The following is a 14,099-nucleotide window of genomic DNA, read 5'->3' as shown; positions in this document are numbered from 1 at the left end:
TAGAAATTAATTTACTCAATTCAGGAAGGTATACAAATAGTGTTTGCTGATATGCTGTGGGATTAAGGCTGTTTGACGTGATCCCCTCCAGCTCCTGTGTCATGGTGGACTCCAGGATTTCCAGCATTGAATACCATCTCAGCCATGCTCAACTTCTGCCATGTGGTCTCTCCTCTCTCTCTAGGTTGGGGGGACACTTCACATTCTCAGTATAACTCTGAACTCTGCAGAACACTGATGCTAAATGATCAGGAGCAGAAGAACATTGGGAAAGAAGGGATCGTCTTCACCTTAGGAGCCATAATATTCTTTCATAGTTCAAAGTTACCAAGTCAAGATTTTGACAGCTCCAATTCTTGGTTGGTTCTACCACATAAAATAGTGCCATTATTATGGATTAAGATAATTAAAAGCATATATACCTTTTCACTGGAAAATTCAGAAATGAGTAAGATTAAAATGTGTTGTTCATACCTTATATGTATTTTAAATGTCTTCCATCAGCAGATTTTTACAGCAGTCACGAACATCCTGTAATATACATGACATGATGTAAGTTTCAAACTCTGATTTTCTATATTCATATGGTGAACTAATTTTAAAACGGTGGTAAAAAGTATACCCAGAGCACATACTACCAAAAAAATAGCATCTCTGAGTGAACAAAAGGAATTAAATAAAGCATCAGTTGACTTTTATAGTTAGAAAAACCTTGGGAGGAAATTATGATGATTTTTTTTATAATTGTTCTAAAAATTCAACTCTAAGAAAGTTATAACAGGTCTAATTAATGCGTGAATTTTTCCTCCTGGGAAACAGATTTTTTATGTAATGTAAATGGGCTTCATAGAAAATGTTCTTGTTCATGGTTAGTAATTTATTCCATGTTCTTTCTGACATTATAGTAACACAAACACTTAACAATGGGAAACAAAGGGTTATGTGTTTCTGTTTTTTGGTTTACTTTTTTTTATTACTCTTACTCATACTGTACAAGTAGAATGGTAAATAAAAGAGCCTTGATAATTTGCATTAAGTAGTTTGATTTTCCAAAGTAATAGTTGTATTTAGGTTGAAGAGAACTTTATCAAATTTATAAAAACTTATGTAATTTGGTTTATAGATTATTTGAAGGAAAGATAATTGTAATATCTTCAAAGCAGGTTTTCCTCTGCTGATGTCTATACACATTAAGATTATATATACATAAATTTCTGTATATGTTAAGATTATGTGGTCAGGCCAGCACCATGGCTCACTAGGCTAATCCTCTGCCTGTGGCACTGGCACGCTGGGTTCTAGTCCCAGTTGGGGCGCTGGATTCTGTCCTGGTTGCTCCTCTTCCAGTCCAGTTCTCTGCTGTGGCCCAGGAAGGCAGTGGAGAATGGCCCAAGTGCTTGGGCCCTGCACCCGCATGGGAAACCAGGAGGAAGCACTTGGCTCCTGGCTTCAGATCGGCGCAGCGCGCTGGCCGTAGCGGCCATTTAGGGGGTGAACCAACGGAAGGAAGACCTCTCTCTGTCTATCTTTCTCTCACTGTCTAACTGCCTGTCCAGAAAAAAAAAAGAAAACGAAACAGAAAAAAGAAAAAAAGAAATACTTAAAAAAAAAAAAAGATTATGTGGTCAGAGCTGGCATGGTGACATAATGGGTTAAGCCACTGCCTGCAATGCCAGCATTCCATTCGGCTGCTAGTTGGAGTCCTGGTTGCTCTACTTCCAATCCACCTCCCTGCAAATGCACCTGGGAAAGCAACACATGATGGCTCAGATTCTTAGGACCCAGAAACCATGTGGGAGACTCTGATGAAGTTCCTGGCTCCTGACTTGGGACTGGTCTAGCCTTGGCCATTGCAAACATTTGGAGAGTGAACCAATGGATGGTAATCTCTCTCTCTATCTCCCCCCCCCCCCCCCCGCTCAGTTCCACCATTTCTTAATCATGTTGGGCTGGAAAATTTAACATTTCTAACATTCAACTTTCTCATCTGTAAAATAGGGCTAAAAATTAAAACTACCACTTAAGGATATTTTGAGGACTAAATGAGATAATACATTAAGAAATATTAAATAGGGGCCAACACTGGGTTAATCCATGCCCTGCAATGTTGGTATTCCATATGAGCACTAGTTCAAGTCCTAGCTGCTGTTTCAATTCAGATCTAGCTCAATGTTAATTCCCCTGGTAAAGCAGTGAAAGATGGCCCAAATATTTGAGTCCCTGCTCTCACATGGGAGACCCAGATTGAGTTCCAGGCTTCCGGCTTTGGCTTGGCTCAGCTCTGGCTGTTCAGACCATTTGGGAAGTGAACCAACAGATGGAAAATTTCTCTCTCTCTCTCTCTCTCTCTCTCTCTCGTTCTCTCTTTGTAACTGCCTTTCAAGTAAAGAAATAAATCTTTTCTTAAGAAAGTATTCAATAGAGTTAATCATATGTATTTAAAGGCAATTGGAAAAAGAGCCCAGTTAAAAATAAGAGGGGGACTAAGAAATGGAGGAGATAGTCTATAACTTTAAAGCAATCTAGTTCTGCATACAGTCATACAGACTTAGCTCTAAGGGTACAGCCTAAGAACTTGTCATGGGGCTCCAAATACATAAGAATCAGTGCTATAAACACCATCTTCACTGTTAAAATAATCATATTAAATGTTAAAGGCAACATATAGATCAGTCTAAGTTTAAAAGGGATGATATAGGCCGGTGCCACAGCTCACTAGGCTAATCCTCCACCTGAGGCGCCGGCACACCGGGTTCTAATCCCGGTTGGGGCGCCGGATTCTGTCTTGGTTGCCCCTCTTCCAGTCCAGCTCTCTGCTGTGGCCCAGGAAGGCAGTGGAGAATGGCCCAAGTGCTTGGGCCCTGCATTCGCATGGGAAACCAGGAGAAGCACCTGGCTCCTGGCTTCGGATCAGCTCTGTGCGCCGGCCATAGCACGCTGGCCATGGCGGCCATTGGAGGGTGAACCAACGGCAAAAGGAAGACCTTTCTCTCTGTCTCTCTCACTGTCCACTCTGCCTGTCAAAAAATAAAAATAAAAAAATAAAAGGGATGATATAAATAACATCAAGTACCCAGTAAAAATAATAGAATTAAAAATAAAGGAAAGAGCAACATGGGAAGCAGTCCACACATCAGATTCCTTGAATGACATTAGCTATGAATAACACTCTGACCTCAGAATCAACCCTTAAGTCTTCCTGGTTGGGCTGAAAGGCCTGCGAGAGCATTTCAGACATAGAAAGCCAAGACACTGTGACAAAGAATATCCTACACAGAGGATATCTGTGAGACCTCAGAGGAAAGAAAAGGTCATCAAAGGATACGCTCTTATCTGAAGGGAGGAGAGAACATCCACTTTGCTTATGGCTGTGTCTAAATACCAGTGAAGTTTACGGTCACAAAAGGCTTCCATAGCCTTGGCAGCTCATGGCAAGAGCCTCGGATGATCACTGACGTCCTAAAAAAGAGTGTTAATTGTTAAAGGAACAACAGTATTCACTGTGCGCTTGCTCCCCATGTAGGATCCCTGTCCCTAATGATTATACTATGAGAATCGACTGCAAATTTTCTCCCCAAACTGTACTCTATATGTTGTGTGTGTGTGCAAATTGTTGAAGTCTATGCTTAGCATGGAGTTGGTCCTCTGTATATAAAATCATACTAAAAATGAGCCATAATGAAGAAGGAGATGGGAGAATGTGAGGCAGGTGGGATGGGAGCAGGTAAAGGGGAAAGAAGCACTATGTTCCTAAAGTTGTATCTATGAAAAAAATGCATTCATGAAATAAAAACTAAAGAAAAATTATTCAGTAGACTAGCTGACCCATAATAATTAACATCATATTAGATATTACATTGATTTTATATTTCACACCATCATTCAACCAATTTTGACTAATATTTAAAACATAGAAGTCAGTCTTTCCTGCTCAGAAATGTAAATGACAATGATACTCTAGATCATAACTATTTTCATCCTTTAAGAAGTAGAATAAAAACCCTGTTATATGATTTCGATGTGGTTTGTCCCAAAGGGTTGATATTTTTCAGTCTTGGTCCTCAGTTTAAGAGGTGAGAACTAATAAAAGATTGTTGGGTTACCAGGGATGTGCCCTCAGAAACAATTAATACCGTTCTTGTGGGACCCCAGTTAGTCCCCAGTCACAGTTTGGCTCCCTGCCTCACCAATGATCTCTGGCTGCTGCACATGCTTGCACCATTGTGATACTGTCCACAATGAGGTCTTCACCAGTTATAAACTGTGGCTCACACCACATCTTTGAACATCCAAAACCATGAGATAAATAAGCCTAGTTTCTTTATAAAGTTACCCAGCATCAGACATTTCATCATGGTAATGGGAAACTAATACATCCTGTAAACTATACTCTTAGTGTTCCCCTTCTCTTAGAGGAGCCAAACTTCCTACAAGAGCAGTCTGTCTGCATGTCTTCAGGTTTTAGATAGATATAGATATAGATATAGATATAGATATAGATATAGATATAGATATGAGAGAGAGAGAGAATGTACATATCTGGTATTATGCTTAGAGATGATTGAAGTACACAGGAGGGTTTATATAGTTTAAATTCAGAGACCACACTGTTTTATATAAGGGACTTGAATGTTTGCAGATTTCAGTATCTCCAAAGAGGTGAGGGATGTGTATGTCCCTGAATGACGCCATGGATGCTGAGAATAGTATTCAACATTTGGGAAAGCAGGATAAAAATGACTTTTTTTTTTAAAATATATTTGTTTATTTGAAATCCAGAGTTACAGAGACAAAAGACAGAGCTCTTTCATCTGCTGGTTCACTCCCCAGATGGCCAAAATGGCCAGGGCTGGGCCAGGAGCCAGGAGCTTCTCCAGATTGCACACTTGGGTAGCAGGGGCCCAACCACTTGGACCATTTCCACTACTTCTCCCAGGCCATCAATAGGGAACTGGATTGGAAATGGAGCAGCTGGGACTCTAACAGGTACCCATAAGAGATGCTGACATCACAGATAGTGGTTTTACCTGATATACCAACCCCCAAAATGAGTTTTACTTTGCTTCATTTGATGAATGTATAATACAAATTAAGAGGGATATTCAATGACATGTTGTAAATTTTGGCTTTGAAGTTATGATGGACCAACTGGGTAAAGAGCACCCACAGGCAGTTATAGATGATTCTCTGGAGCCTACAGGTGAGATGAAAATCAGAGCCATATCTTTGGAAATAATCCAACTAGAAGTGCCTGTTTAAATCCACATTCTTTAAGCTCTAATTCATATTCTAACAACATTCACAAAATCATAAGAATTTTTTATTGGAAGGATCCTAATTTCTCTGATTCGCCTGTAACTCAAAATTTTTAAAATTTCTATTGTATAACATATAGTCACTCAGATTCACAAACCTCTTCTTATTCATTATTCCCTCCATAAGTACTTATGGAAAAATGAATCTGTGACAAACCCTATGCTATAATCACTTAGAAAAGCACAGTGGCCAAAATAAAGATGGTTTTCCTTCCTGAAGCTTCCACCCAAGTGGAGAGTGAGTTGTCAATCAAATAATCATGCAGAAATGATTAGTCAAAATTTCCTGAATAAAAGATGGCCATTGCCCATTCTGGAATTCTGGAGGTCTCCCAGATGAAGTGACATTTACCAAGACTGAGGAATAGTCAGTAGATAGACATGTGAATGAAAAGAAAGTCCTTCTAGGTAGTGAAAAGATCTTGTGGAATGGCCTTAGGCAAAGAAAGAATATGACAAATTTGAGGAAAAGACGAAAAGCTTTGGTGAGGAACTGCAGTGGAAAACAATGGCAAGTGAGGATGAAGGTATAGGCAGAGTAAATGGTGATTGAGTTTACTGAATGAGCAAACAGCACTCCAACCTCAGTTTAACTACCTCCACACATGACAAATAGCTGTAGGCAGTGCATTCTAATAAATGAGACTTAAACTATCCTTTCATGTGTTGTGCCTAATGTGACTCCTTGAAGATTCCACCCATTTGATTAAATTTTTAACAGCTATACTAAGATATATCTGACATTGCATAACTGTGTATGCTTAAAGTACACAGTTCAATTCTTGAACTGCATATACATAACATGGGAGACCCTCACCACATCAAGTTTTTGAAAATATTCATTGTGTCTGAAAGTTCCTCTGTCTCTTTGCAGTTCTTCCCTCTCCAGTACCCCGCTTCCCCAGGTGGCAACTGATCTGGCTTGTCTAGAACAGTGCCAAATGTGTAAAATCAGTATTTATTAAATAAATGAAAAGTGAAACCATTTGGAGAATCCATTCTTGGTTTGACATTTGGTTGGTTGCTCCATCTTTTCTAGGTTTGCAGTGCTGTTCAGAATCAAGATTTCACTGTGATCGAAGACTACTGTACTGGCCTCAAAGCCCTGCTTTATCTGAAAAGCATTGAAGAACTACAAGACTGGGATGGACAGAGTCCAGCTACCGTGAGTCACCAGAAAGGGAAACCAGTTCTGCGCATTGCTGAACTCATGGGCAAGGTATGTGTTCACCTCTCTTGGGATTCTTGAAAACTCTGCCTTGCTCAGATTCTATTCAGACCTTGTTTTCCTTCCCCCGTTCTCACTAACAGAGGAAACGTGGTGCCTGTTAGATGTGATTTCTACAGTATAACCATTCTGAAGGAGCTTGATTACAGCTCTATGATGGTTCTGTGAGTTACCTTTTTATAAAACCAATATAACACAAGGTCATATAAAAGAAAAAGATTGAAGCTTGTAGTATGAAGTGCCTCCAAGCTCTTGCTTACTGTGCTGATGGCTGGCATTTTTTCCAGTGGGAGCTTGGAGGTTTCTTTATTCTCTAACAAGCTCTGGAAATTATAACATTACCTTTCTATTTTAAAGACAATCAAATCACTGGAGTCTCTGAATAATATGAAGTTTTTAAAATTAAAATCTAATCAGTATCTTTTGTGACTGCTTCTACTGTGTGGTTAAACCTGGGCTCAAAAGGTTATGTCCCAACTTTCTCACTAACTGCTATTTTCCAAGAAATGTACACTATATTTACATTTTGTATAATACAGTGATTTTAGCAACTCCTTTCTAAAACAGCATTCAGAATTTCGCCTTTGTATTTCCTTTGTGTTATTCTAAATAGACAACCATTGTCAGAAGACATTTCTTGAGTCTTGAATGAGGGGAGGAAAAATTATAATTCTTAGTCTTTTCAGCTTGTCACTACATCAATAATTAACTTTTTAAAAAAGAGAAGCAGTATAAAAAGATTCTTTAAGGAAGCATTTAATAATTCAAATGAATCTTAACTTGAAACAGGTCACATGAAAAAGAATGGAAAACAAAAACCCTAGAGACTCTGCCTATGATGACTGGGGTAGGGACACAGAAATAATAAGAGTAACATCGTATAACTGACTTACATTTGGCTAGTTGTAGTGGAAAATATCACTGTCCCTTCTGTCAACAGTCAAAAATAAGGCCTCCTTGTGGAATAATGTGAGTGATTGCAAGTCCAGTAATGCAAAAGAAGAAAGAGAAGGAAATAAAATCTTACAATGTCGGTTCCAGGAAGATATCGTGATGAATGACTCTGTGAGTGGCAATCAAACAGAAAGGCTGTGACATTAATATTTATAATATTGTAATTAGCAACACAGTGCCTAAGCAGCATTATTAGTGTAACTAATCATATTATCATAAACTGAGTTTGCACTATGGAGACAGTGAGGGTTCTTGCCTTTATCAATGACTACCACTACTGTAAAGTTGTTTATAACTTAAAAAAAATTCACAAATGATTTTATACTCACTCAATGTAAATATCTCAGGGAAATTGTTTCTGACATGATAATTTATGACCATCTAAAAAAGCGTTGTCTCAAATTTGGGTGGTTGCCATGTGAGCTGAAATGCAAGTAGCTGCCTTGCATTGTAACATTTTATCTTTAAAGGACTTTCACATTCATTTCAAAACTTACATATTCAAATAAAAGATCAGTAATGATGGGGACACTTGTGTCAATGACATAAATGGAAGTTGATTTTGTAATAGTCTGAATCTAGATTCAGACTTTATTTTGGTGAGCCCAGCCTTCATCAAAATCATAAGTATAATTTTCAGCATTATCATGTATTAAAAGAAAAAAAAAGATTTTTGTCTATGTGATTATATTAGTGATTCATGGTACTAAGTTGAGGAACAAACAGATGGTCTGGTAATAGATTTGTGCTTCTGAGTTCCCTGGTGGAGACTGACATGACTAAAACAATAGGTGAATATATCCTTTAGGCTAATATCCACAGTAGTGAATCACAATACTCTGGATTCTAGATCTAGGATACAGGTATCTTCCTAATTGTTCTTAGTGTTTCTGGTGGTGTTTATGTGTGTGTGTGTGTATGTATCTGAAAACAGCTCATGTTATGCTTTCTTGTTAGCTAAAGGAATAGTCTGTTGTTCCTTAGAATGTTCTCATACTATAGGGAAAATGAGAGATGATGTATACACTCTAGAAATAGCTCACCTCTTTAGACAAGAAAATTGTATTTGAAAAGTACACTTGTTACTCTGCTTAATCTTTTACTTGTAGACCAAGATAGAATAAATTGAAATATATATCTAGAAGAAATTAAGATGCAGTGCCTAATGATGGACAGAAAATGAGACTGTGTCTATGGAAACAAGGATTGGGCCAAGTTAGTCATGTTATCCAAGTACTTTATATGTTTAATACTTATATACTCACCCTACTTGTTAATTGATTCAAGCCCACAAGCAATGTTTATTCAGGTGTCTTTTGAATGGCAGGAAGTTAGGTGTATAGTTTTAATCTCTAGGAAGAGCAATCATCAGCTGTGCCACACCATGCAGCACTACTGGTTCTTAAAGAGCATGTGGGATGCTTGTGAGAAATGTAGGTTCCCAGTCCACAGTGGATCTGGATAGAGGTTGAAAATATGTTGCAGATAGGAACCTGCAAATAGGACAATGGTTATGAGCAGATTTTAATAGTGAGAATGATAGGTTTATATGATGTTTCATTTATTACTAGATATGCAACTTGGGAGAGATGGAGAGACAGAGAGATAAAGAGATTCTATCTGTTGATTCCTTTCCAAAGGCCCACAATAGGTGATCAAGCTCAAGAGCCAGGAACTCCAGGTCTCCTACATGAGTGGCAGGATGTAAACACTTGAGCCACCATCCACTGCCTCCTAGGGTGTGCATTACAAAGAAGTTGGACCTGAAGTGGATGTCCTGCTAAGTCCATATCCAATACAGGATATGGGCATCCTGAGTGGTTACTTAACATGATATGCCAGAAAGCCCACACCTTGGCACCAAGTATTTTAATTAAGGGCTTATGAACAGTACCTAAATAAAAATATTTCTACAAATATAGCATTATCTAGAAACTCTTCTTCAAAGTTGAAGGCTAATTATGTAGTTTAGTGGTATTAGAAAACAAAATTGCCCAGGACCTGATGGCTTCATTGCTAAATTTCACAAGATATTAAACAAGAATTAATTCTAGTTCTTCTCAAGCCATTCAAAACAACTGAAAGGGAGGGAATTCTTTCAAATCACCTTAATTCCAAAAACAAAAATACACAACAGAGAAAGAACTATAGACCAATATCCCTGATGAACATAGATGTGGAAATTCCCAACAAAATACTAGCTAATTAAGTCCAACACCACATAAGAAAGATCATTCACCCATACCAATGGGATTTGTCCCTGGTATGCAGCAGTGGTTCAACATATGCAAATCAATGCATGTATATATCACATTAATAAACTAAAGAATAAAAAACATGATGATCTCAATAGACACAGAGACACCATTTGATAAAATATGACATCCTGTCATGATAAAAATCTTAAGCAAATTGGGTGTTGAAGGAACATTCCTTAACAGGATCAAGGCAATTTATGACAAACCCACAGGCAACATCATATTGAATGAGGAAAAGTTGGAAGCATTTCCACTAAATCTGGGAACCAGACAAGGATGCCCACTCTCACCATGGCTATTCAATATAGTCCTGCAAATTTTATCCAGAGCCATTAGGCAAGAGAAAGAAATTAAAGGGATACAATTGGAAAGGAGTAAGTCAAATTATCCCTGTTTGCAGATGACCTGATTTTATATACGGAGAAAAAAAAATACTTCACTAAGAGACTATTAGAACTCAGAAGAGATTTGGTCAAATGGCAGAAGATAAAATCAACACCCAAAAGTCAATAGCCTTTGTGTACACAGACAATGACATGTGAAAGAACTTGTAAGATTATTTCCATTAACAATTGCTACAAAAATTTTAAATACCTTAGAATAGGGGCTGCTGTGGCACAACACGTTATCACCCTGCCCTGCGGGACCTGCATCCCATATGGATGCCAGTTTGAGACCCAGATGCTCCACTTCCAATCCAGCTCTCTGCTATGGCCTGGGATAGCAGTAGAAGATGGCCCAAGTCCTTGGGCCCCTGTGCCCACATGGGAGACCCAGAAGAAGCTCCTGACTCCTGGCTTCGGATCAGTGCAGTTCTGGCCATTGTGGCAAATTGGGGAGTGAACCATCAAATTAAAATCCTCTCTCTCTCTCTCTTTATCTCTCTCTCTCTCTGCCTCTCCTCTGTGTTACTCTGACTTTCAAATAAATAATTAAATATTAAAAATACCTTAGAATAAATTTAACCGAGGATGTGAAAGATCTCTATGATGAAAATTTTAAAACATTAAAGAAAGAAATAAAGGAAATACCAAAAACATGGGAAGATCTTCTATGTTCATGGCTTGGAAGAATTAATATCAACAAAATGTCCATACTAGTGAAAGGAATGTACTGATTCAATGCAATCCTAATCAAAATACAAATGACATTCTTCTCAGATTTAAAAAGAACTATTTCAAAATTCATATGGTATACAAGAGACCCAAGAAGCTAAGGCAATCTTAAACAAACAAAAAAACAAAAGCTGGAGACATCACAATACAAGATTTCTGGATATACTACAGGACAGTTATAATCAAAACAGCCTGGTACTGGCACAAATAAAGACCAATGTAGACCAATATATACACAATATAATCAAAACAGCCTAGTACTGGCCCAAATATAAACAAATGTAGACCAGTGGAGCAGAATAGAAACCACAAAGATTAATCCACACATCCACAATCAACTAATGTTTGACAAGGGAGCTAAAATCAATCCCTGGAGAAAGGACAGTCTCTTCAACAAATGGTGCTGGGAAAATTGGATCCTCACATGCAAATATATGAAACAAGACCACTACCTTACACCTTATATAGAAATCAACTCAAAACGGATCAAAGATATAAATCTGCCACCTTATACCATCAAATCACTGGAGAAAAGCATTGGGCAAGCTCAGCAGGTCATGGGCATAGACAAAGACTTCTTGGAAAAGACCCAGAAGCATAGGCAATAAAAGCAAAAATAGACAAATGAGATTATATCAAGCTAAGCAGCTTCTGCACTAAAGGGAAAAACTCAGCAAAGTGAAGTGGAAACACACAGAATGGAAGAAAATATTTGTAAGCTACACAACTGATAAAGGATTATTATCCAGAATCTATAAAGAGCTCAAGAAACTCAACAACAAAATAAATAATCCAGTTAATAAATTGGCAAAAGACATGAACAGGTATTTTTGAAAGGATAAAATTTGGATGGCCAACAGATGCATGAAAAAATGCTCATGATCACTATCCATCAGGGAAATGCAAATAAAAACCACAATGAAGTTTCAGGTTACAATGGCTATCATACAGAAATCAATGCTGACAAGGATGTGGGGGTAAATGTACCATAATATGCTATTGGTGGTAATGTAAAATAGTGCAATCATTATGGAAGACAGAATAGGGATTCCTCAGAAATCTGAAAATAGGTCCACCATATGACCCATCCATCCCATTTCTGGGAATTTACCCAAAGGAAATAAAATCACCATATGAAACAGTTATCCATACCTCCATGTTTATTGCAACTCAAGTTACAATAGCTAAGATATGGAATCAACCCAGATGTGCATCAACTAATGACTGGATAAAGAAAATGTGGTATAAATACACTATCGAATACTCCTCACCTGTTAAAAAAAAAGAATGAAATCCTGTCTTTTGCAGCAAAATGGATATAAGTGAAATATGGTTAGTGAAATAATTCAGCACCAAAAAGACAAATATTATGTTTTTCCCCTGATTTTTGGAAATTAATACACAGATTACAAGCAATGTATGTTAGCAAAACTGACATTTTTAGATTTGTTTATTTACATCCCTTGTCTATACTCTTGTGGAACAGTGGTTTTTCTACTTGCTACTTGTTGAGTTCTTTAGTTAGTACAGGGTTAAGCTTGTGATTATAAAATAAACTGAAAGCATGTCATTGTAAAAATTAAAAAATAGGCCGGCGCCGCGGCTCAGTAGGCTAATCCTCCGCCTTGCGGCGCCGGCACACCGGGTTCTAGTCCCGGTCGGGGCACCGATCCTGTCCCGGTTGCCCCTCTTCCAGGCCAGCTCTCTGCTGTGGCCAGGGAGTGCAGTGGAGGATGGCCCAAGTCCTTGGGCCCTGAACCCCATGGGAGACCAGGAGAAGCCCCTGGCTCCTGCCATCGGATCAGCGCGGTGCGCCGGCCGCAGCGCGCCTACCGCGGCGGCCATTGGAGGGTGAACCAACGGCAAAAGGAAGACCTTTCTCTCTGTCTCTCTCTCTCTCTCTCTCTCTCTGTCCACTCTGCCTGTCAAAAAAATAAAAAAAAAAAATAAAATAAAAAAAATAATAAAAAAAATAAAAAAATAAAAAAAAAATTAAAAAATAATAAGGAAGCATGGAGTGTGAGGAGTTTGATTATGCTCTTAATTTTGTATACATAAAGTATATGAAATTTGTTCGCCTTGTATAAATACAAAAAAAATTTTTAAAAGAAAACAAAATAATTGGCATTATTTACTTGAGAAATGTGAAAGAAATTGGGAACTCCAATATTTGAACAGTAGATTTTACAAACAAAAGACCAAGGAAGGAAATGTCTTTGCCATTTTGGGCTTAGAATGAGAGCAGGAGTACTAAGAGCCTTGAAAGGTAAAGAGGGCTGGTGCCGCAGCTCAACAGGCTAATCCTCCCTCTGCGGTGCCGGCACACCGGGTTCTAGTCCCGGTCGGGGCACCGGATTCTGTCCCGTTTGCCCCTCTTCCAGTCCAGCTCTCTGCTGTGGCCAGGGAGTACAGTGGAGAATGGCCCAAGTGCTTGGGCCCTGCACCCGCATGGGAGACCAGGAGAAGCACCTGGCTCCTGGCTTCTGATCAGCACAGTGTGCCGGCCACAGTGGCCATTGGAGGGTGAACCAACGGTAACGGTAAAGGAAGACCTTTCTCCCTGTCTCTCTCTCTCACTGTCCATTCTGCCTGTCAAAAAAAAAAAAAGAAAAAAAAAAAAAGAAAGGTAAAGAGAAGAGGCCAAAACCCTGTGGTGGCTTGGCATCTCCTTGCTTTCTCACATGTTGCTTTGTACATCTAGACTATTTCCCAGTTTCCAGGAGAGAAAGTCCAATCATAACCTTCTCTTCAAGTTATTCCTTGACCTCTACATAGAAATTACTTTCTCCTTCTCTTCTTGAAACTCAGCTAGAACAGGTATTATAGAAAGTTTAAATTGTTACAATCTGTTTCCTCTGCTAGACAGTAAACCAGCTTGTCTGATATATGTTTATATCCTATTTCCATAAATATTCACTTGAACCTAGTAAGAGTTTAATAAATGTGGATTTAATAAGTGAATGGATGAATCAATAAATATTGTAAGAAAACAGCTTAGGTATAGCATTAAGAATTAGGAGTCACTCGTTACATTTTCCATTATGTCAGAAATGAAAATCAGATAAAAGGAAAGAAAGAAACTCTGAACTTAAAGTCTTTTTTTGTGTTTGCATATAGTTTAACAAACTGAGATGGAAGGAGTCAGAATAGAGAGGCAAGTGAGCAACCTTCAAGCCTTCTTGTGTTGGCAAAATTTACCTAGATTAAAAGCTTCTTGAGGGTACAAATT

General features: G+C 38.4%; 1 protein-coding gene across 1 annotated transcript in view; it reads left to right on the top strand.

The window, feature by feature from the left end:
* Window positions 1–14,099, top strand: part of DPYD (dihydropyrimidine dehydrogenase) — a 1,003,571-nt gene that overhangs the window by 857,539 nt on the left and 131,933 nt on the right. Inside the window, exon 20 of the mRNA XM_062191802.1 lies at window positions 6,355–6,534. Within this exon, the coding sequence (XP_062047786.1) occupies window positions 6,355–6,534 (180 nt within the window). The remainder of the gene's footprint in view (window positions 1–6,354; window positions 6,535–14,099) is intronic.

The sequence above is a fragment of the Lepus europaeus genome, chromosome 5 (assembly GCF_033115175.1).
Source record: "Lepus europaeus isolate LE1 chromosome 5, mLepTim1.pri, whole genome shotgun sequence".
Lineage (NCBI taxonomy): Eukaryota > Metazoa > Chordata > Mammalia > Lagomorpha > Leporidae > Lepus > Lepus europaeus.
Note: the sequence above shows the minus strand (reverse complement) of the source record. Positions and strands in the feature narration are given on the sequence as shown.